General features: G+C 47.0%; 1 protein-coding gene across 1 annotated transcript in view; it reads left to right on the top strand.

The window, feature by feature from the left end:
- Window positions 1-20,334, top strand: part of RFX4 (regulatory factor X4) — a 75,388-nt gene that overhangs the window by 12,998 nt on the left and 42,056 nt on the right. The window contains exons 5-6 of the mRNA XM_062201985.1: window positions 15,680-15,780; window positions 17,755-17,813. Coding sequence (XP_062057969.1) covers window positions 15,680-15,780; window positions 17,755-17,813 — 160 coding nt within the window. The remainder of the gene's footprint in view (window positions 1-15,679; window positions 15,781-17,754; window positions 17,814-20,334) is intronic.

The following is a 20,334-nucleotide window of genomic DNA, read 5'->3' as shown; positions in this document are numbered from 1 at the left end:
CTCAGTTCTGTTCCTTTCATCCTTGTGCCCCTCCTGTCACCAGTCCCACATGATCTAGATTATGGTGGTTTTAAAGTCTTTTTAACTTTTTTTATTTGACTGGCAGAGTTAGATAGTGAGAGAGAGAGACAGAGAGAAAGGTCTTCCTTCCGTTGGTTCACTCCCCAAATGGTCGCCACAGCAGGCACTGCGCCGATCCGAAGCCAGGAGCCAGGTGCTTCCTCCTGGACTCCCATGCAGGTGCAGGGGCCCAAGCACTTGGGCCATCTTCTACTGCTTTCCCAGGCCATAGCAGAGAGCTGGATTGGAAGAGGAGCAGCCAGGATTAGAACCGGTGCCCATATGGGATGCTGGCGCCACAGGCAGAAGATTAACCTACTGCACCATGGTGCCAGCCACCCAAACTGCATCTTAACTGCTGCATGAAGTTCCCACTTCCCTCCAGTCCCCAACAATGTTTTTAAAACCCCAGTTCCCAATTGCTCAATGCTGGCTTTCAGAACATGACTTACTTCTGTGTGTTGATGTTACATTGTGAGATAGCATTAAACTCACTTGTTAGATTCTTTGGGATTTGCCATAATTTTGTAATGTAGGACTAGAGAAAACTTCATTTCTTCTATTTATTTCCAGTCAGTGTATCTTTTTCCTCCATACCTTTTTGCACTTGCTAGGACCTCTAGGATTCTGTCTGAGCCTAGGTAAGGATGAGGCATCTTTGCATTTTCCCTAATTGTTAAGGGGAAGCATTCAGTATTCACGATAAAATATGATGCTAGCTATAGGCTTTTTATAGATGCCCTTTATCAAGGTGAAAAAGCTCCTTTCCATTCCTAGTTTGCTAAGAGTTCCTATCACAAAAGGAGTTTCTGTTACAGATGTTTTTTAAAAGTTCTAAGGTCATCATATAGTTTTCCCTCTTTAGTCTGTTAATATGGTAGATTTTACATTGTTTTATTTTCAAAAATTTTTTTTTTATTTTTGACAGGCAGAGTGGACAGTGAGAGACAGAGACAGAGAGAAAGGTCTTCCTTTTGCCGTTGGTTCACCCTCCAATGGCCGCCGTGGCCGGCACACCGCGCTGAACCGAAGGCAGGAGCCAGGTGCTTATCCTGGTCTCCCACGGGGTGCAGGGCCCAAGCACTTGGGCCATCCTCCACTGCACTCCCAGGCCACAGCAGAGAGCTGGCCTGGAAGAGGGGCAACCGGGACAGAATCCGGCGCCCCGTCTGGGACTAGAACCCGGTGTGCCAGTGCTGCAAGGCAGAGGATTAGCCTGTTGAGCCACGCGCCGGCCCTTATTTTCAAATTCTTATACTAGCCTCTCACCCCCAGGGTAAACTTACTTGATCATAATTTTTTAAAAAATTGATATGAAAGATACTGTTAGAGAGAAAGAGATTTTTCATCTGCTGGTTCACTCCCCAAATAACCACAACAGCTGGGACTGGACCAGGCCAAAACCAGGAGCACAGAGCTTCTCCCAGGTCTCCCAGATGGGTACAGGAGCCCGATGACTTGGGCCATCCTCTGCCGTTTCCCAAGTGCATTAGCTGGGAGCTGGATCAGAAGAGAAGCAGCTGGGATTCGAACTAGTGCCCATATGGGTTGCAGACAAGAGCTTAATCCATTATGCCACAGTGCTGGCCCTGATTATGACTTTTACAAACTAGTTCGGTAGATCAAAATTGCTAATATTATGTTGAGGAAAGTATTGATCTTTTCTTTTCTTTTTCGTATAATGTCTTTTTCTGGTTTAGGTGTCAGAGTAATCCTGGTCTTGTGAAATGAGTTGGGAGGTGCTCTCTCTTGTCTATTTTTCTAGAAGAAATATGTTCATAATATTTATTTATTACTCTTTTGCTATCTGTAGGATCTGTAGTAATGTCCCTTTTCTCATTCCTGATGCAATTAATTTGTATCTTCTTTTTCTTGATTAGTGTGCCAAGAGATTTATCAGTGTACAGCTTTTGATTTCTCTAGTCTCTTCTTGTTTTTATGTTTTCAATTTTATTAATTTATGGTTTTATTTTATTGTTTCATTTTTATTTATTTGACAGGTAGAGATATAGGTAGTGAGAGAGAAAGGCAGAGAGAAAGGTCTTCCTTCCATTGGTTCACCCCCCAAATGGCTGCTACAGCTGGCACTGCGCTGATCTGAAGCCAGGAGCCAGGTGCTTCCTCCTGGTCTCTCATGCGGGTGCAGGGCCCAAGCACCTGGGTCATCCTCCACTGCACTCCCAGGCCATAGCAGAGAGCTGGCCTGGAAGAGGAGCAACCGGGAATAGAACCTGGCCCCCATGTGGGATGCCGGTGCCACAGGCGGAGGATTAACCAAGTGAGCTATGGCGCCGGCCCCTTTTATTGTTTTCTTTGTGCTTATTTTGGGTTTTTCAGTTTCCTTTTTCTTACTCTCTCCTTCCCTTCCCTTCCTTCCCCTCCCTTCCCCTCCCCTTCCCTCCCCTTCCCTCTCCTCCCCTCCCCTCTCCTCCCTTCTCCCCTTTCCTTTCCTTTTTCCTTTCCTTTCCTTTCCTTTCCTCTTCTTCTTTTCTTTCCTTCCTTCCTTCCTTCCTTCCTTCCTTCCTTCCTTCCTTCCTTCCTTCCTCTCTCTTTCTCTCTCTCTTTCTCTCTTTCTTGATTTAGTTAGTTGAAGGGCAGAGTTACAGAGAAAGAGGGAGAGAGAGAATCTCCCTGCTGCTGGTTCACTCCCCAAATGGCCACAATGGCCGGGTCTGGGCCAAAGTGAAGCCGGGAGCCTGGAACACCATCACAGTCTCTCATGTGGGAGGCAGGGGCACACATACTTTGGCGATTTTCTGCTGCTTTCCTAGGCACATTAGCAGGAAGGCAGATTGACAGTGGAGCAGCTGGGACTTAGCACTCACATGGGATGCTGGCATCACAGGTACCAGTCTAACCCAGTACACCACAAGGCTGGCTCCACACTTTTCAGTTTCTTTACAGAAAGATTTAAGTCGTTGCTTTCCTAGTGAAATAATTTAATGCTATAAATTTTCCTCTAATCACTGCTTAGCTCCATCCCATAAACTTTGATACATTATTTTCATGTTAATTCAATTAAATTATTTTCTGCTTTCGCATGACCTCCTTTTTGACCCATGGGTTATGTAGAAGTCATTTGTTTAATCTCCGAATATTTGAGATTGTCAAGATCTTTCGTTATGGACTTCTAATTTAATTCCTCTGTTGTCAGATTAAATACATCATATTTTTATTGTTTTAAATTTAGTGCAGCTTGTTTTGTGTGGCCCAGAATATGGTCTATGTTCATGAATGTCCTATATGTCCTTGGAAAGGCTGTCTATTCTGCTATCATTTGGTGAAGTGTTCTATAAAACTCAATTAGGTCAAGTGAATTGATAGTGTTGTTTAGATTTTCTTTGTCCTTACTGATTTTCTGTCCATTTGTTCTATTGATTGAGAAAAATGTAGACACCTTCAGCTTTGAGGGTTTGTTCAGCAGTTTTTACTTCATGTATTTTGAGGCTCATTTTAAATTTTGTTATTAAATATGTACAAATTAAGATGGTTATATCTTCTTGGTGAATCGACTCCTTTTAATAATATAATATATTTTTAAAATCCTTCTTGTTTAGAAATATACTTTGGCAGTAAAACAGATACTTTAGCCTTTTTAACAAATTTTTGCATGACATCTTTTTCTACTTTGTTATTCTGACTTTATAGTTGAAATATATTTCTTACAGTCAGTTTTTATACAATTTGCCAATTTCCCTTTTCAGTTGCTTTCTCTAGCAACTAGATATATTTAGTTGAATTAAAATCTTGCATCTTGCTTTCCATGAGTTTCATTGGGTTTTGTTCCTTTTATCCTTTCTTTGTTTCCTGGTTTGGGATTGTTATTTTTAAAAATACAGTCTTTAGTTTTGGAGCTGGTGTTGTGGCATGTCAGGTTAAGCCACCACCTGCAATGCCAGCATCCCAGATCAGAGTGCTGGTTTGAGTCCCACTTAGGGAGCATGCTGGGAGGCAGCAGATGATGGCTCAAGTGCTTGGGCCCCTGCCACCCATGTGGGAGATGCAAATGCAGTTCTAGGCTCCTGGCTTTGGCCTGGCCCAGCCCTGGCTGTTACAGTCATTTGGAGAATGTACAAGAAGGTGGAAAATCGACCTCTCTCTCTCTGTCTCTCTCTCTCTGTCACTCTACCTTACACATAAATAAATAAATAAATATAGTCAAAAATATAGTCTTTTTAACTTTTATTTAGTAAATATAAATTTCCAAAGTACAGTTTATGGATTACAATGGCTTCCCCCCCACCAACTTCCCTCCCACTCGCACCCCTCCCATCTCCCGCTCCCTCTCCCATTCCATTCACATCAAGATTCATTTTCAATTATCTTTATATACAGAAGATCGATTTAGTATATATTAAGTAAAGATTTCATCAGTTTGCACCTACACAGAACATAAAGTGTAAAATACTGTTTAGTCCTTTTTTTTTTTTTTTAATTTGAGAGGTAGAGACAGACAGAGTGAGCAACAGAGTGTTCATCTGCTATTTCACTCCCCAAATATCTGCAACGACTGGGACTGGGCCAGGTCCAGTTCCTGGGGATTCAGGAACTCAATCCGGATCTCCCACAGGGTGGCAGGGGCCCAAGTACTTGAGCTCCGACCTGCTGCCTTCCCAGGGTGCACATTAGCAGGAAGCTAGGGTGGGAAATGGTGCCAGGACTTGAACTTGGGTTCTCTGTTGTGGGATGTGGGCATCCCGATCAGTATCTGCCACACACCCACACCGGGTTGGTTATTTATTTTTTTTTAATCATTCCATTTACCTCCATGATTGGCTTGTTATTTATACCTCTTAAATTTTTTGTCATTGCTTAGGGTTTATATATCTTTAGCTTACAATGTACTATACTAAATACTATTATATTGCTGCACAAATAGTATAAGAATCTTACGATAGTATATTCCCATTCTTTCATCCAATTTTTTGGTGCTGTTGTTATTTTGTAATTTTATTCTTATATATTCTATTTTATGTTACTATAACAAAATGCTCCAAGTTGCTCGATCTCCAAAGAAATGAGGTTTATATGGCTTGCAGTTCTGGAGATCAAAGAGCCAAGTTCTTGGCTGCTGGTGAGGACTTTATGGTAGATGGCATCACTTGGTGAGAACAGGTGCAGAAGTGGTGAGCAAGCAAGGAAGAGGCCGAAACACCAAGGGGAAACTTAGTTTATTACAACCTGCTCTTGTGGCAACCAATCTAAGGCACATTAGCAGGAAGCTGGATCGGAAGTGGAGAAGGTAAGATATGAACCAGTGCCCACATGGGATGTTGCCATCACAAGTGGTGGGTTAACCCACTGCACCACAATGCCAGCTTCTGATTACCTCTTACAGTCATAGCAAGACTCAGCACTGTCACACTGAGAGTCAAATGTCAACATGAGTGTTGGTGGGACAAACCATAGCACACATCCTATCAACTTACACAATACTGTGACTATTTTTCCTGTAGACAGTTATCTTTTAGAATGGTTAAAGATAAGGAAAATAACATTTTATACCTATCGTCATCATAATGATTTCTGACCTTCCTTTCTTTGTGTAAATCTATCATAGTTTTCAGTCCACGGAATTTTCTTTAACATTTCTTGTGTTACAGGCCTGGTTGTAATGAATTATCTCAGTTTGTGCTTCTCTAGAAATCGTAATTTCTCCTTCATTTTTGAAAGATACTTTCAGTGGGAATGGGATTCTGGATTGACAAGGGTGTTGTTGTTGTTTGCTTAACTTTGCTTGCAGCATTTTAAAGATTTTGCTTTACTGTTTTTGGCCCACACATTTGGCTTTTTTGTAGATCTTTGCTCCTCTGTATAAAATGTGCCTTTGTTTCCTTAATTGCCTTCAAAATGTTCTCTGTGTTTGGCTTTCAGCTGTTTGTCTGTAATGGACGTAGGTGTTTTGTTTTGAATCCTGCTTGGTCCTCCTGAGATTCTTGGGTGTGTGTTTTAGTGAATTTCATTATTTTGGAAGATCTCCCAGCCATTATCTTCTGCTCTGTTTTCTCCTTTGTAAATTTTAGACTCAAGAAGTTAGACCTTTGACATTGCCCCATAACTCCTGGATGCTCTGGTTTTGCTCCCCTCCCCCCCTTATTTTTCTCTCTGAGTCTGGATTGGGCCATTTTTATTGACCTGTTTCAGAATCACTGGTTCTTTCCTTCGGTCCATCAGTGTTAGTACTGATGCTGCGGAAGGCGTTCTTCACCTCTGGCACCATAGGTTGCCCTCACAGGTGGAGGCTTAACCCGCTGCACCACAACGCTGGCCCCTGATTATCTGTTAAAGGTCCTAGCATGACTCAACACTGTCACGTATGTTTTTTTCGTTCCTGTTTCTGCCATTTCATTTTATTGTTGGTGGTAATTTCTGTGTCCTGCTGAAATTCCTCATCTGCTCGTGCTTACTGTTTCCCTTTTCCGTTAGAGTGAGCCGTGGTCACTCTTGTTATGTTGACTGCTTTTTCTCTTGACAGTAGACTCTTGGTTTCCTATGTGCCTTGTAATTTTCAGTGACTGCAAAACTGCACAGAACAGTAGAGACTGAGGTGGATAATATTTATGTCTAGACACAGACATACCTTTTCTCTTGGCTCTGAATGTAAGGAGTCAATCAGTATATTCATGGATTAATTGGGTTTGGCTTTTCTTGTTGCTGCCATTATCTTCATTCTACCACCAGATGCAAATTCTCTCAAGGTGTCTTGTGCTTAGCTTAATATTTTTAGGCTTTAGAGAAAAAAAAATTTTCAAAAGATTTAGTTGAAAGGCAGAGTTGTGGGGGCGGAGGAAGAGAGATCTTCCATCTCTTGGTTCACTCCCCTAAATGGCCACAATGCCAGGGGTGGGCCATGCTGAAGCCAGGAGCCTGGAACTCCATCAGTGTCTCTCTCATGGGTCGTTGGGTCCCAAGGACTTGAGCCATCTTCCGCTGCCTTCCCAGGCACATTGTTAGGGAATTGGACTGGAAGTAGGGCAGCCAGTACTCGAAGTGGTGTCACATGCTGTAACTTTAACACAAGGCCCCACAGCTGCAGTCCCTGGGCTTTCTTCTCCATGATCCTATTCCACCCCCAGCTGTAGTAGGCCTTCCCAGTGGACCTCTGCTACACCTGTTTGAGACTTGGTGCTTATGAGCCAGTTTGGGTTGGCTATGGGGCAGGTTGTTTGTTTGTTTGTTGTTTTCTCCTATCCTGCAAACACGCACCTCTGCAAAAGGCTTTCTCTGTTCTCCTTTTCCTCAGTCTTCCTCAGAACACCCGAGAGATCTGTGAAGTTTGCAAATGGATGTGAACTTCCCTTGTACCTGTGGCTCCCGGAGTTCTACACTCTCATGCTAGCCTTCAGCAATTTGTTGGAAACTTTAGCAGCATTCTTTTGCTCCACTTGTAGAGATACTCTTCTATCTTCCCTCCTCCACAAGTGAGCCAAGGCACATGGCCTCCTCCCTTCGGAGGCGCCTGCCTTTGCATAGAAGGCACTGGAGAGAGTGAGGAGCAGGGCATCTGAAAGTGCACATGTGGATCCCTTCATCACCTGACAGCAGAAGGATAACAGAATTCATACAGAGCTGGGCTTGAGTCTTGGCCATGCACTCGCTGCATTTCCTTGGGGAAAAAAAAAAAATTCTGTGCACCTTGGTTTCTTTTTTCTTTTTTGCAGTTATATCTTACTTTATGATACCACCACATAAACAATAACATGATGGAAAGCAAAGTATTCAATTTACTTGAATATACAGAAATAGAATTTTAGATAGTATTTTATGAATAAATATTTTTAAAAGATATTTTTGTCACTTCTTATAGTAAATAAATATTTTCAGATATCTATTTGAAGTTAAACGTTCTGAAATATAAAAAGGAAAGTTTTTCTTTAGCTCCTATTTAAATCTTTTTTTTTTCATAAATATATTTCTTTTTCCATTTTTTTTAACTTTAATGAATATAAATTTCCAGTGTACAGCTTATGGATTACAATGGCTTCCCCCTCCCATAACTTCCCTCCCACCCGCAACCCTCCCCTCTCCCGCTCCCTCTCCCCTTCCATTCACATCAAGATTCATTTTCAATTCTCTTTATATACAGAAGATCAATTTAGTATAAAGATTTCAACAGTTTGCACCCACATGGAAACACAAAGTGAAACATACTGTTTGAGTGCTAGTTATAGCATTAAATCAAAATGTACAGCACATTAAGGACAGAGATCCCACATGAGGAGCAAGTGCACAGTGGCTCCTGTTGTTGACCCAACAAACTGACACTCTAGTTTATGGCGCCAGTAACCACCCTAGGCTGTCGTCATGAGTTGCCAAGGCTATGGAAGCCTTCCAAGTTTGCCGACTCTGATCATATTTAGACAAGGTCATAAAAGACAGAGTGAGGATAGTAACCAATGATCCTAAGAGTGGCATTTACCAGGTTTGAACAATTATACAGCATTAAGTGGGGAAGAGGACCATCAGTACACACAGGTTGGGAGTAGAGCCATTGGAGGTAGAGTAGAGGTTATGATTACAAAGGAATGAGGCCCAAGTACACTAGACAGGGTCTAGAACAAAGGACAGAGTCATTATTAGAGGAGCTAAGAAAGGTGCTGTCTAAGCTACAATTAAGTTTTCTGATTGAGAGGCAAATAGAACCTGATAGAAGGGGCTTGATAATAATCTGGTGGGCTTTAGGCCTTGTAAGTTAAGAGGCCCAGACCTATCTATCTCTTCACATGGGGTATATCCTAAGGGAGGTGTGAACCTCCTAGGGGAAGGCACTCTGTTGACTTTCATTACTTGGCTGGCCTGGGAGGAGAGCTGGCCAGGTAAAAGCAGGGGGCATCTCTAACAAGAAATTTACAGTTCTGCCTGCAATGTTGCTGACCCTACTTGACCATCCCCTCAGCTGCAGTGGTCACTTTGGAAGTTGGGCTGAGTGAAGGGCTTTTCAGCTTAGAGCCAATAAGATCAGTGGCTCTGACCTGGGCATCCTTCGACTCCAGGGCAGGTCCATTTCCAGTGATCCAACTCTTGGCAGAGCTGCCAGGGCTCTTCACAAGCTGACTTCTGCTGAAGCCCAGGCTTACCACTTTGAAAGCCACTGCAGTGGACTGGCCTGTTGGGTCTCCTTGAGGGCAGATCACTGTACAGATCAGCCATTCATAGGCCTGCCACCCATTGCTTCTGATGCCTAGCTTTCTTTTCCTCCTGGTTTGTGTTAAAGCAGACCAGAGGATGTAAGTCAAGGGAGTGCCCATGTCCCATCTCTAATCTTCGGTGGCCTGAACTACAAGTCTATAGTCACAGGCATGTTCTGTAGTAGTTTTTCTAAGGTAGACAATGCCCATGAGGAAAATTATATTCTCACTTTAAAACTTTCTTTCCCTTTGGTCTGAAAGGGAGGTTTTTTCTACTTACTGCTTACTTCGCTGATGGCGAAGTGAATCTAGCTATGAGATTATTATTTAAGTTCTTATTTTGGCTATGCTATTACAGAAAAATGTTAGCCATCTCTTTTATAAGGTCTAAAGATTAAATTGTGCATCCTACAGATTCCTTCATAATAGAATTAGTTTCCTACCTTGAAGAGAATAGAGAAATGAAAGAACAAGTTGGGCTTAGAATAGAGAAATGAGGGAGCAAGTCCTAGATCGCTTGCTGATAATAGCAATATCACATGAATACTTAGCAAACTGTTTCAACCATTAGATAACAACTTAAGAAACCATTTACCAGAAGGTCCAATGCCTTCTATAAATTTTAAGAATCATGTATTTGAAAACACCTCTTAAATATCTAACATGGTGTAGTTTGTTTAACCAGTAAACTTAAGCACAACCATCTAAAATGTTTTTAGTTTCTTTCTACCAACAAGTTTAAAACATATGATACACAGATTCAGGTCACACAAATTAAAATGTATCTTTGATTGATTTTAGCAGCTTAAATTTATGGACAATCTTATCTATAAGCCATTTAAAATAAAACTCTTAATAAAAGTTCCCCATGTGGACATACAATATGTACACACATATAATATAGCATAGTAGACCAATATAGCAATTTTAATAATAGCTTTTAAAATCTTTAACTCTTTTTGTAGATTGCCAATTGATTTGAATTGCTTTTTGTTTTGAGTAACCTCAGTTAACCATACTTTCTCTCAGTTGTCTGTGCACCTTGGTTTCTTACCTCTGTGTAAGGATTAACAGTAGTACCTCCTTCATAGGGTTGAAGTGAGGATCACATAAGAAAAGTACTGGTGAAGCGTCTAGCACTTAGCACATTGCACTCTTATAAAGTGTAACTGCTATTGTCACCGTTTTTGCTGTTGCTACAGCATCACCGCTGGAAGCCATTCAGGGAGTTACAAGAGCGGAGGGAAGACGGGGAGGAAGGGCTGATGCTGAAGCGGTCGAAGTGGGAACCATCCCCACAAAGCGGAGGAGAATGTAGCACTACAAGCCCAGGGCAGACGGGGGAGTGCGGGCCAAGGGCTGAGCTAGGAGGAAGGGGGGGGGCGGTCAGCTGCAGGGTACCCCCAGGGAGGAAAGTCTGTCAGGGAGGGGGTGTGGCAGCATCAGCGGATCCTGCAGGAGGCAGAGCAGGCTGGGCTAGAGGCGCATCTCTGAGACTGGGCAGGCGATTCCTCCCCTTCTCATTTGACACCACAGCATAGCAGCTTGAATGCTCCGATGGCTCCTACAAGTCCCACAGTCCCGAGTCTGAGCCCCAAATAGAATCCTTTCTGGGCTAAAGCCCTCCCCACTTTTCTGCAGCTGCATAAAATCAAACATTAGCTCAACGTGAGGGGCCCCACCTGCAGTCCTGCCGCTTATTTCTGCTCCCCAGCCCCAGCTGGGAGCAAGGGCAGTGTGTCACGGGTGGAGAGTGGCACAGCGCCTGTGCCAACGCCCACAGACAGCCACAGGAAGGTTCACCCTGGGACTTCTCTCACTGTTGACCTGTCGGGAGCAGCCTCTCCCTTAGAAGCTGGGTCCAGGGTGCTAAGATAATGAGTACTGAATTTGGGCCCCGCCTGTGTTACACACCCCGCCCTTACAGCTCACCCAGTATTTACCATTTAGGAATCAGCGCCTGCATGGCAGGCACCGTGCTGGGCACAGCGGCTGCTCCTGTCCCTTTTCTCTCAGGAGACAAACTTGATTCCATCCTTTCCTCAAACACCCACGGCCATTTACCATAAAATCCTGTTGGCTCTGCCTTCAAAACAGTGGATTTTATTATTTTTTAAAAATTAATTTTATTTAAAAGGCAGAGTTAGAGAGAGAGATCGATTTTCCACCCTACTGGTTCATTCCCCAAATGGCTGTAACAGCCGGAGCTGGGCCAGATCGAAGCCAAGAGCCAGGAACTTCTTTTGGGTTTCCCATGTGAGTCCATGTGCTTGGGCCATCCTCCACTGCTTTCCCATGCCATTATCAGGGAGCTGGATCAGAATTGGAGCAGCAGGGACTTGAACTGGGATGCTAGCAGTGTAGGTGGAGGCTTTACCCACTGTGCCATAGCACTGGCCCCAGACTGCTATCTTGCCCGGATAATTACAGTCATGTGATTGCCCTCCTGTAGTTAAAGTCATCCTTTTCAAACATACGGTAAGATGCAGAGTGTTGAGTCGGGGGGAGCCGAGAGAGTGGGGAGGCCCCCGGTTTGAAATATCATGGTCCACACTTGAACTAAGTGTAAATGAAGTTGGTAGGGCAGGGAGCCATGCCACTCTCTGGGGCAAGAGCTTCCCAGGCGAGGAAGCAGCGCATACAGAGGCTCTGGTGAGGCAGCCAAAGGCCTGGAGTGTTGGAGAAACAGGAAGGCGGCTCGTGTGGTGGGAGTGGAATGAACCAGGGGATAGGTCCTGGAAGGTCTGCAGCCAGAGATGAACAGGGTGGAGAGGGGGCACAATGTGGGCAGGACCTTGTGGGGAATATAGCTGAGGTCGCTCCATCTGGGGATGGGAAGCCTTTCATTCATTCTTCTATTTAACACTTTGTTCAGGGCCGCTATGTGCCTGGCACTATGCTGGGGGCTAAGGATACAGTGGTAAGGAAAGGAGGCTTAGTCCCTGCCCTGGCATGGCGTACAGAGTCTAGGGGGAAAGAGAAGGTCCACATTAACGAGATAATCACGCAGGCTGTCACAGCCACGGGGCCTTTCCAGAGAAGGTTTTCCTATGGAAGTAAATCCGGTCTCAACTCTGATGGGTGGGCAGGAATTGAACAGGTGAAGAAGGAAAAGATGTTCCTGACTGCAAGAACGCCGGGGGCAAAGGCTGTGGGAGGGGAGAGAACAGGGCAGAGGCTGTGAGAGGGGAGAGAACAGGGCAGAGGCTGTGGGAGAGAACAGGGCAGAGGCTGTGAGAGGGGAGAGAACAGGGCAGAGGCTGTGAGAGGGGAGAGAACAGGGCAGAGGCTGGTGGGAGAGAACAGGGCAGAGGCTGTGGGAGGGGAGAGAACAGGGCAGAGGCTGTGGGAGGGGAGAGAACAGGGCAGAGGCTGTGGGAGAGAACAGGGCAGAGGCTGTGAGAGGGGAGAGAACAGGGCAGAGGCTGTGAGAGGGGAGAGAACAGGGCAGAGGCTGGTGGGAGAGAACAGGGCAGAGGCTGTGGGAGGGGAGAGAACAGGGCAGAGGCTGTGGGAGGGGAGAGAACAGGGCAGAGGCTGGGAGAGGGGAGAGAACAGGGCAGAGGCTGGGAGAGGGGAGAGAACAGGGCAGAGGCTGGTGGGAGAGAACAGGGCAGAGGCTGTGGGAGGGGAGAGAACAGGGCAGAGGCTGTGAGAGGGGAGAGAACAGGGCAGAGGCTGTGGGAGGGGAGAGAACAGGGCAGAGGCTGTGAGAGGGGAGAGAACAGGGCAGAGGCTGGTGGGAGAGAACAGGGCAGAGGCTGTGGGAGGGGAGAGAACAGGGCAGAGGCTGTGGGAGGGGAGAGAACAGGGCAGAGGCTGTGAGAGGGGAGAGAACAGGGCAGAGGTTGTGAGAGGGGAGAGAACAGGGCAGAGGCTGTGGGAGAGAACAGGGCAGAGGCTGTGGGAGGGGAGAGAACAGGGCAGAGGCTGTGAGAGGGGAGAGAACAGGGCAGAGGCTGTGAGAGGGGAGAGAACAGGGCAGAGGCTGGTGGGAGAGAACAGGGCAGAGGCTGTGGGAGAGAACAGGGCAGAGGCTGGGAGAGGGGAGAGAACAGGGCAGAGGCTGTGAGAGGGGAGAGAACAGGGCAGAGGCTGTGAGAGGGGAGAGAACAGGGCAGAGGCTGTGAGAGGGGACAGGGCAGAGGCTGTGAGAGGGGAGAGAACAGGGCAGAGGCTGTGGGAGAGAACAGGGCAGAGGCTGTGAGAGGGGAGAGAACAGGGCAGAGGCTGTGGGAGAGAACAGGGCAGAGGCTGTGAGAGGGGAGAGAACAGGGCAGAGGCTGGGAGAGGGGAGAGAACAGGGCAGAGGCTGGTGGGAGAGAACAGGGCAGAGGCTGTGGGAGGGGAGAGAACAGGGCAGAGGCTGTGGGAGGGGAGAGAACAGGGCAGAGGCTGTGAGAGGGGAGAGAACAGGGCAGAGGCTGTGGGAGAGAACAGGGCAGAGGCTGTGGGAGGGGAGAGAACAGGGCAGAGGCTGTGAGAGGGGAGAGAACAGGGCAGAGGCTGTGGGAGAGAACAGGGCAGAGGCTGTGAGAGGGAACAGGGCAGAGGCTGTGAGAGGGGAGAGAACAGGGCAGAGGCTGTGGGAGAGAACAGGGCAGAGGCTGTGAGAGGGGAGAGAACAGGGCAGAGGCTGTGAGAGGGGAGAGAACAGGGCAGAGGCTGTGAGAGGGAACAGGGCAGAGGCTGTGAGAGGGGAGAGAACAGGGCAGAGGCTGTGGGAGAGAACAGGGCAGAGGCTGTAGGAGGGGAGAGAACAGGGCAGAGGCTGGTGGTGCCAAAATGGGAGGAAGTGCAAGGTGGGTGGGAGAGGGAGGAGGGCTAGAGTGTGGCCGTCAGGGGCTGTGGTTAGAATTTGGGTTTTTATCCTAAGAATAAAACGAATGCACTGAGGAGTTTAACCAGAAGGTGAAATAGACCAGGATTGCAAGTATTTTGGAAAACAATGTAGAAGTTGGGTGGATGTGGCAATGTAGGGGGCAGGAAGCTAGTGGAAAAGCCCAGGTGAGGGATGATGATGGTAGCTTGAACTGGCGAGAAAAATGGATGCTCCCAAGAGGCAACTTGGAGGGAAAATCTGTAATATTTGCTACTGGGAGGAGAGACTGAGTCTCAGATAGTGAATACAGAACCTGATGTACTAGAGGAAGAACAACCCGACCTTATAAGCCTCGTGATGTGGTGCAGCAGGGAGCGCAGGGACCACCCATTGCAGTTTGCTTGCCTGAAAGTTTGGAACGGAGTTGTTATCAAGTCAGCTAGTGTGCTGGGAGCACACAGGGTAGATGACTGGAATAAACGACACACAGGAAGGAAGAAATCAACCCAATCAGAGCATGGGACATTCCAGTGAACCTGTAAATCAATGGCACAAAACAGAATGAAAAACGAAGTAGAATAAGGCAATGTTATATCCTTTATGCAATGTATGGACTTTGCTTGGATCCTGATTCAAACTAAAAGACATTTGAGAGAATGGAGGAAGTTGGATAAAGACTGAGCTGCAGGAGTTACCTATGCAGTTGGCTTGGGGTTCTGTCTCTGTGCCCGAGACATACAAGTTAGCGTAGACGGTGACTGAAGCTCTGGGTGTGGATCAAGTACCCAGGGAAGGAATAAAGCTTTATGAGAAGAGACCCCAGGGCTGGACTTGGAAGGACTGGAAGAAGAAATGGCCAGGTACAGGGAGGGAAACGTTGGGATTTTCGAGGAGCAGCCTGAATAAGGGGGTCACAGGTGCCAGGGGGAGCAAGTGTTTGCAAAAAGGAGGCTGCGGGTGACAGAGTCAGCTGCTGCCGAGACGCCAAGCAAGATGAGACCAAAATGAGCCTGCTGGGTTTGGTGTTGTGGATGGGGTCGCTGCCCAAGGGAGCGTTGTCGAGGACAAGGAACAGGTGTGAGGTGAGGAGTGAACTGGGAGGTGAGGAAGAGCAGATAGGGAGACAGACGACAACTCCATGAGGTCTGTGAAGTGAGGGGGAGGGTGTGACTTGAGAAGACACAGTTAATGGAATAAGAGTCTTTATTTTATTACTATTTCTTAATGCATTAAAACGCTGAGAGGAGTGATCGAGTAGAGAGGGAACAGTAGGATATGGAAAGCGAGGCTCCTGAGACGGCAGGAAGAGACTGGATGGGGTTTGGTCTTGGGACAAGAGGAGGCATCACCCTTGGTTCTGCAGGTAGTGTGACACTGAACCTGCTCTTCCTTTGCTGTCTGTCTTCCCTGAGGAGGAGGTGGACCATTCCCCACAGCTGGGCACTGTGGGCCAGCGTTGGCACCAGAGCACCCTCTTGGCATCCCTTCCCAGATGCTCGGGTCTCCCGCAGGACTTGGGTCACCTGCACTGTCTCTAAGGTTGCTCTTATGAGTGGCACCTACTGGCGGCAGCCAAAGCCCAATGAGGGGGACCTAAGCCCCTGTGCAGACCTAGCAGGGAGACCAGACAACACAAGAGGCACTTACAAGGCATCCTTTCTCTTTCTAGCTTAACTCAGGTGATCCGAAAGTTTGCCAAGCAGCTGGACGAGTGGCTAAAAGTGGCTCTCCATGACCTCCCAGAAAACCTGCGCAACATCAAGTTTGAATGTAGGTACCAGGGTGTGGGCGCAGGATGCAAGGGCACCATACATTTCAGCGCCAAATATTTCACACCCCTTGTTCATGAAACACCAGCAATAGCAGCAGCCACTCACTGCCTACAAAGCAGCAGCCATTATGCTAAGAACTTTATATGCCAACATTTACTGAACTTCCAGAAAATGTGTATTATGGGTGGCACACTCGTGGAGGAGGAATCCGGCTCAGAGGGGTAGTGAGTGGCAGAGAGGATGACTCCCAGATCTGTCTGTCTGAGGCCAGTTTCTGCTCATCACCCACCACTCCTCATCTTGTTTGAGCCCCCCACTGCCACCAGTGTGACCCAGGAACCGGAGCCCCTCACACAGCCAGTAAACGGGCCAGGAATCACACTGTGTGACCTCCAAGCTCTGAGATGCCTTTGCATTCCCTGCCCACAAAAACAGTGGCAGCAAGAGACAGAGACCATCGCCAGGGCTCCTAACATTCTGGGCCTAAATCACAAAGCCAAATGCATCTTACTGCTGCGGGGAGGGGCCCGGGCCCACAGATCTTTTCCACTCAGCATCACTCCTTCCCCAGAAAACTGGTCTTGTATTTCTGGCTGGGGTTTGGGGAAGACTCAGGTGCAGCTCATTGGAGGCTCTCAGACAAAGATGAAACGATTTTAAGCCAAACAGAGTCTTAAGACATACGTGTCTTGAAGCTCCATTTGAATACAGCTCGCTGTTCTTGCCCCAGAGAGGAGCCAGCGAGGGAAAGGAAGGCGATCAAATTACCCTCTCTCCACAGGCCAAGGGAGCCCTTTGAGAGGCGCTGGGAGGCTGCCTACAGAGCCCCTCACCCATAAAGCCCGCTTTATTTCACGCCTCTCAGTTCTTTTCTTTTCACGAGCACTAAATTCCACATCACAAAGTTAAAGAAAAAGTAATTAAGGAGAAGGATTAACGATTGATCGGCCTGGAAAATTAGAAGTTCATCTGCCACCCGCCCCCCCAACCCCCATGCCTCCACCCCACACCCTATTTCTTCAAACCAAGCCCGCTCTGTGTACAAATTAGAATAATCCGAGGGAAATTTCTGACCATTTCTTGACCAGTTCAGAAATTAATGAGAAGAATGCCCCGCGCCCATTTTAATTACGCAGACAAAACAAACCCGTTCAAAGTCGGCAGCGCACCCAGGAGGTGTGTCGGGCCTTCCACCTGTGCCTGCTTCATGCGTGGAGGAAGTCATTCTTCCCAGGGAGCCTGGAGTGCATGTGGGGAATGTGCAAGGGGTGGAAACAAACACCACTCCAGATGGCTCTGGAGAAATGAAGACCTCGGGCAGGCACATGGCTTGTCTGCTTTAAGATCCAATCCACAGATAGGTCGCCCCACTTGAAATGATCAGTGTAGGAAACAAGAGTTTTCCTATGGGTAGTGATCAGCCAAAAAAAAAAAAAAATCAAGGTGCTGCCAGGGTTCTATCCAAGAAGCACCTGCTAGCTGCCCCCTCACCCCCTTACCCCCCGCCCCGCAACGCTGAGGCACAATCAAGGTTTCCTATTAGACACACTACTTTTTAAAGGGGCTTCTTCAAAGCTGCCACTTGATTCCTGCAATTATTTGTGGGGAGAAGTGATTGAGCTTGCAATTAGCAAAATGAAAGACAAGTAAATAATTCCTTTTACTCACGGTTGATTGACGCCATGATTTCTCACACCTGCGAGTGTGTTGTGTGTGTGCGTGTGTGCGTGTGTGTGTGTGTGTGGCTTTGAAATCTGTACATCAGACGCCACCATTAGGAAATGGCTGGGGAAGCCCAAATAGGAGAACAAAGGACCAAATGCAGAGTTTTGCCAGTGGGTACACAAATGGGGTTGGGCATTCCGACAAGTTTAGGCAAAATGAGGAAGGAACTTTTTTGAAGTTTGCCTCAAAATACCAGGTACCATCATAGGCATGCGGATGTTTCAAACTATCTCTTTTCTTCTTGCAGTGTCGAGAAGGTTTTCCCAAATTCTGAGACGGCAAACATCACTAAATCATCTTTGCCAGGTAGCTGTCCTCCGTAATGGGTTTTCACCATGGCTAAGTCACTGTGAACACAGGGGGCAGATCCACAAAAGCAGCCTGCAGAATCTATCCGGTTGCTTAACAGGGCACTCGATTCTTTTCAATTTCTACAGATAAAAAAATTTTAATTAGTTAATAAACAGTTTCAACTAACACACAAGATAATTTCTGACATCAAGTGTCTGTGAACCTTTCAGATATGGTCTAGGTCCACAATTTGATGTTTCCCTTAAGTGTCCCCTCCCCTTATTGACATTTGGGGCGGGATAATTCTTTGTTGTAGGGAGTTGTTTGTGTAGCATCCCTGGCCTCCCCCCACCAGATGCCAGCAGTACCACCCACCCCCAGCTGTGATGACCAAGAATGCCAGTGAAATCCCAGCCCCCCTCACCCTCCATACCCCTGTTCTCAACCACTGAGTCACCGGAATCAGATCAAGAGATGACTTGTTGTTTGTTGTGTCATCTAAAAGAGTTCAAAGCCACACAGTATATTAAGTATTCGCCCACTTTTGTGTAGTGCTCTGCATCTGCATTATTTTTAGCTCAGAAGAGTCATATCCTTATTATAAAAATTCAAATGTATAAGTGGGAGATCCTACTCCATGCCCCTGTCTACTCTGTAGTTTGAACTGGGTGGCATATTACTTGACATTTCTATTATTAATTTTGCACCTGAGAGAAGGTTATCTGCTAAGGCAAGCCATGAACATGACATTAAAATTGACCTCACAGCAGAGGTGGCTGGCCAAATTCAGCCCTCGAATGTGTGGCCGAATGTTATTGTTTGATTGGCGTTGTTAAAAACACTTTTCACTTGGTTACTAAAAGTCAAAACTGGGAGATAAGAGCTAAATATCCAAATTTTCTGTAGAGAAATTTCAAGAGCTTCAACTTGCCCCAGAGCTGTGTTTCCCCAGGAGAGGAGCCAGCTAGATGCCCCCAGCTTCTCTCTAACAAGTACAGCAAGCACTGTCCTTGTCATGCCAACTTACTTTCTCTCGCTCTCTCTTCCTCTCTCTCTCTCTCTCTCTCTCTCAGGTTTACTAATTTATTTTAAAGGCAGTGTGAGAGAGGGATCTTCCATCTACTGGTTCACTCCTCAAATGGCCACAATGGCTGAGGTTGGCACAGACCAAGGCCAAGGGCCTGGAACTCCTTTTGGGTCTCCCACATGGGTGGCAGGAGCCCAAGCACTTGGGCCATGTTCTGCTGCCTTCCCAGGTGCATTAGCAGGGAGCTGGATTGGAAGCAGAACAGCCAGGAATTGAACAGGTGTTCATATAGGATGCTGGAGTCCCAGGCTGCAGCTTAACCTGCTGTGCCACAACTTCAGCCCCAACTCTCTGTCTTACACTTGGCCCATTCACTCATGTATGTCACCTGCTTGTGCTTGGCTTCGTAACTGCTCCTGAAGGTGTTACTGGCTCTGGTTTGTGCTGGTTACTCAAAGTCAAGGTGGGAGGAATGGGTGTCCTGTTAGAGTGGCCTGAAGAAAGGCCCTGGGGCAATTTCCACCCCAACCCCCCTCACAGTTGTGTCCTGCTCCTAGAACAGAGGGTGCAGGGGATGTGGAGACCAGAAGGAACTCCGCTAGATTCATGCAGGCTGCTACAGAGGGCACTGTGTGGGGGATGGGCAGAGCCTGCTGGATTCAGGGAAGAAAATGAATATTGACAAAACAAAGAAAGGCTGCCACATCTCTGAGGTGCAAGCCAGCCTGGCCCTCTAGTTCCTTTCTCCACCTTGGCAGAGTGGGTCTTAGGTCCTCTCAGGGTTTTGATGCCTCTTTCTGGGGCTGAGACAGTTTAGTAAGGACTTGGTCTTTTTAATGCACACATAGGTAAAACCATCAACACCCAAGAACAGAAGTACATGCACACAAACACACCCCTCCACAGCTCCCCCAGGCAGACAGTGTGTAACAGTGAGCAGGTGCCACCTTGCCGTCCTCACTTGACAGCTCTTGGACACATCCAGGCCAGCCAGTCCCAGTGGAGTGCTGGGGCTAAACCAACACATAATGCTGAGACAACATCCCAACGAGCTTTTTTTTTTTTAAGATTTATTATTATTTTTTTTTTTTTGAAAGAGCTAAGAGAGAGAGAGAGAGAGAGAGATCTTCCAGTTACTGGTTCACTCCCCAAATGGCCTCAATGGCTGGGCTTGGACTACACCAGAGCCAGGAGCTTCCTCCAGGTCTCCCACGGGGTACAAGGACCCAAGCACTTGGGCTATCTTCCACTGCTTTCCTAGGCTACTAGGAGGGAGCTGAATAGGAAGTGGAGCAGCCGGGAGTCAAAGGCTCCCATGTGGGATACCAGCACCACAGGTAGAGGCCTAACCAGCTCTGCCACAGTGCTGGCGGCCCAGGCAGCTTTCCTAAACACACACAGTCAGGCTGAACAACATCCAGCCGAAGAGGCATCCCAAATACTTGGACCCAGCATGCACATATCCAGGCTCTTTCAGATGCACCAAGCACACAAGAAACTTGGCATTCA

The sequence above is a fragment of the Lepus europaeus genome, chromosome 10, assembly GCF_033115175.1.
Source record: "Lepus europaeus isolate LE1 chromosome 10, mLepTim1.pri, whole genome shotgun sequence".
Lineage (NCBI taxonomy): Eukaryota > Metazoa > Chordata > Mammalia > Lagomorpha > Leporidae > Lepus > Lepus europaeus.
The sequence above is the reverse complement of the archived record's forward strand: the minus strand, read 5'-3'. Positions and strand labels throughout refer to the sequence as shown.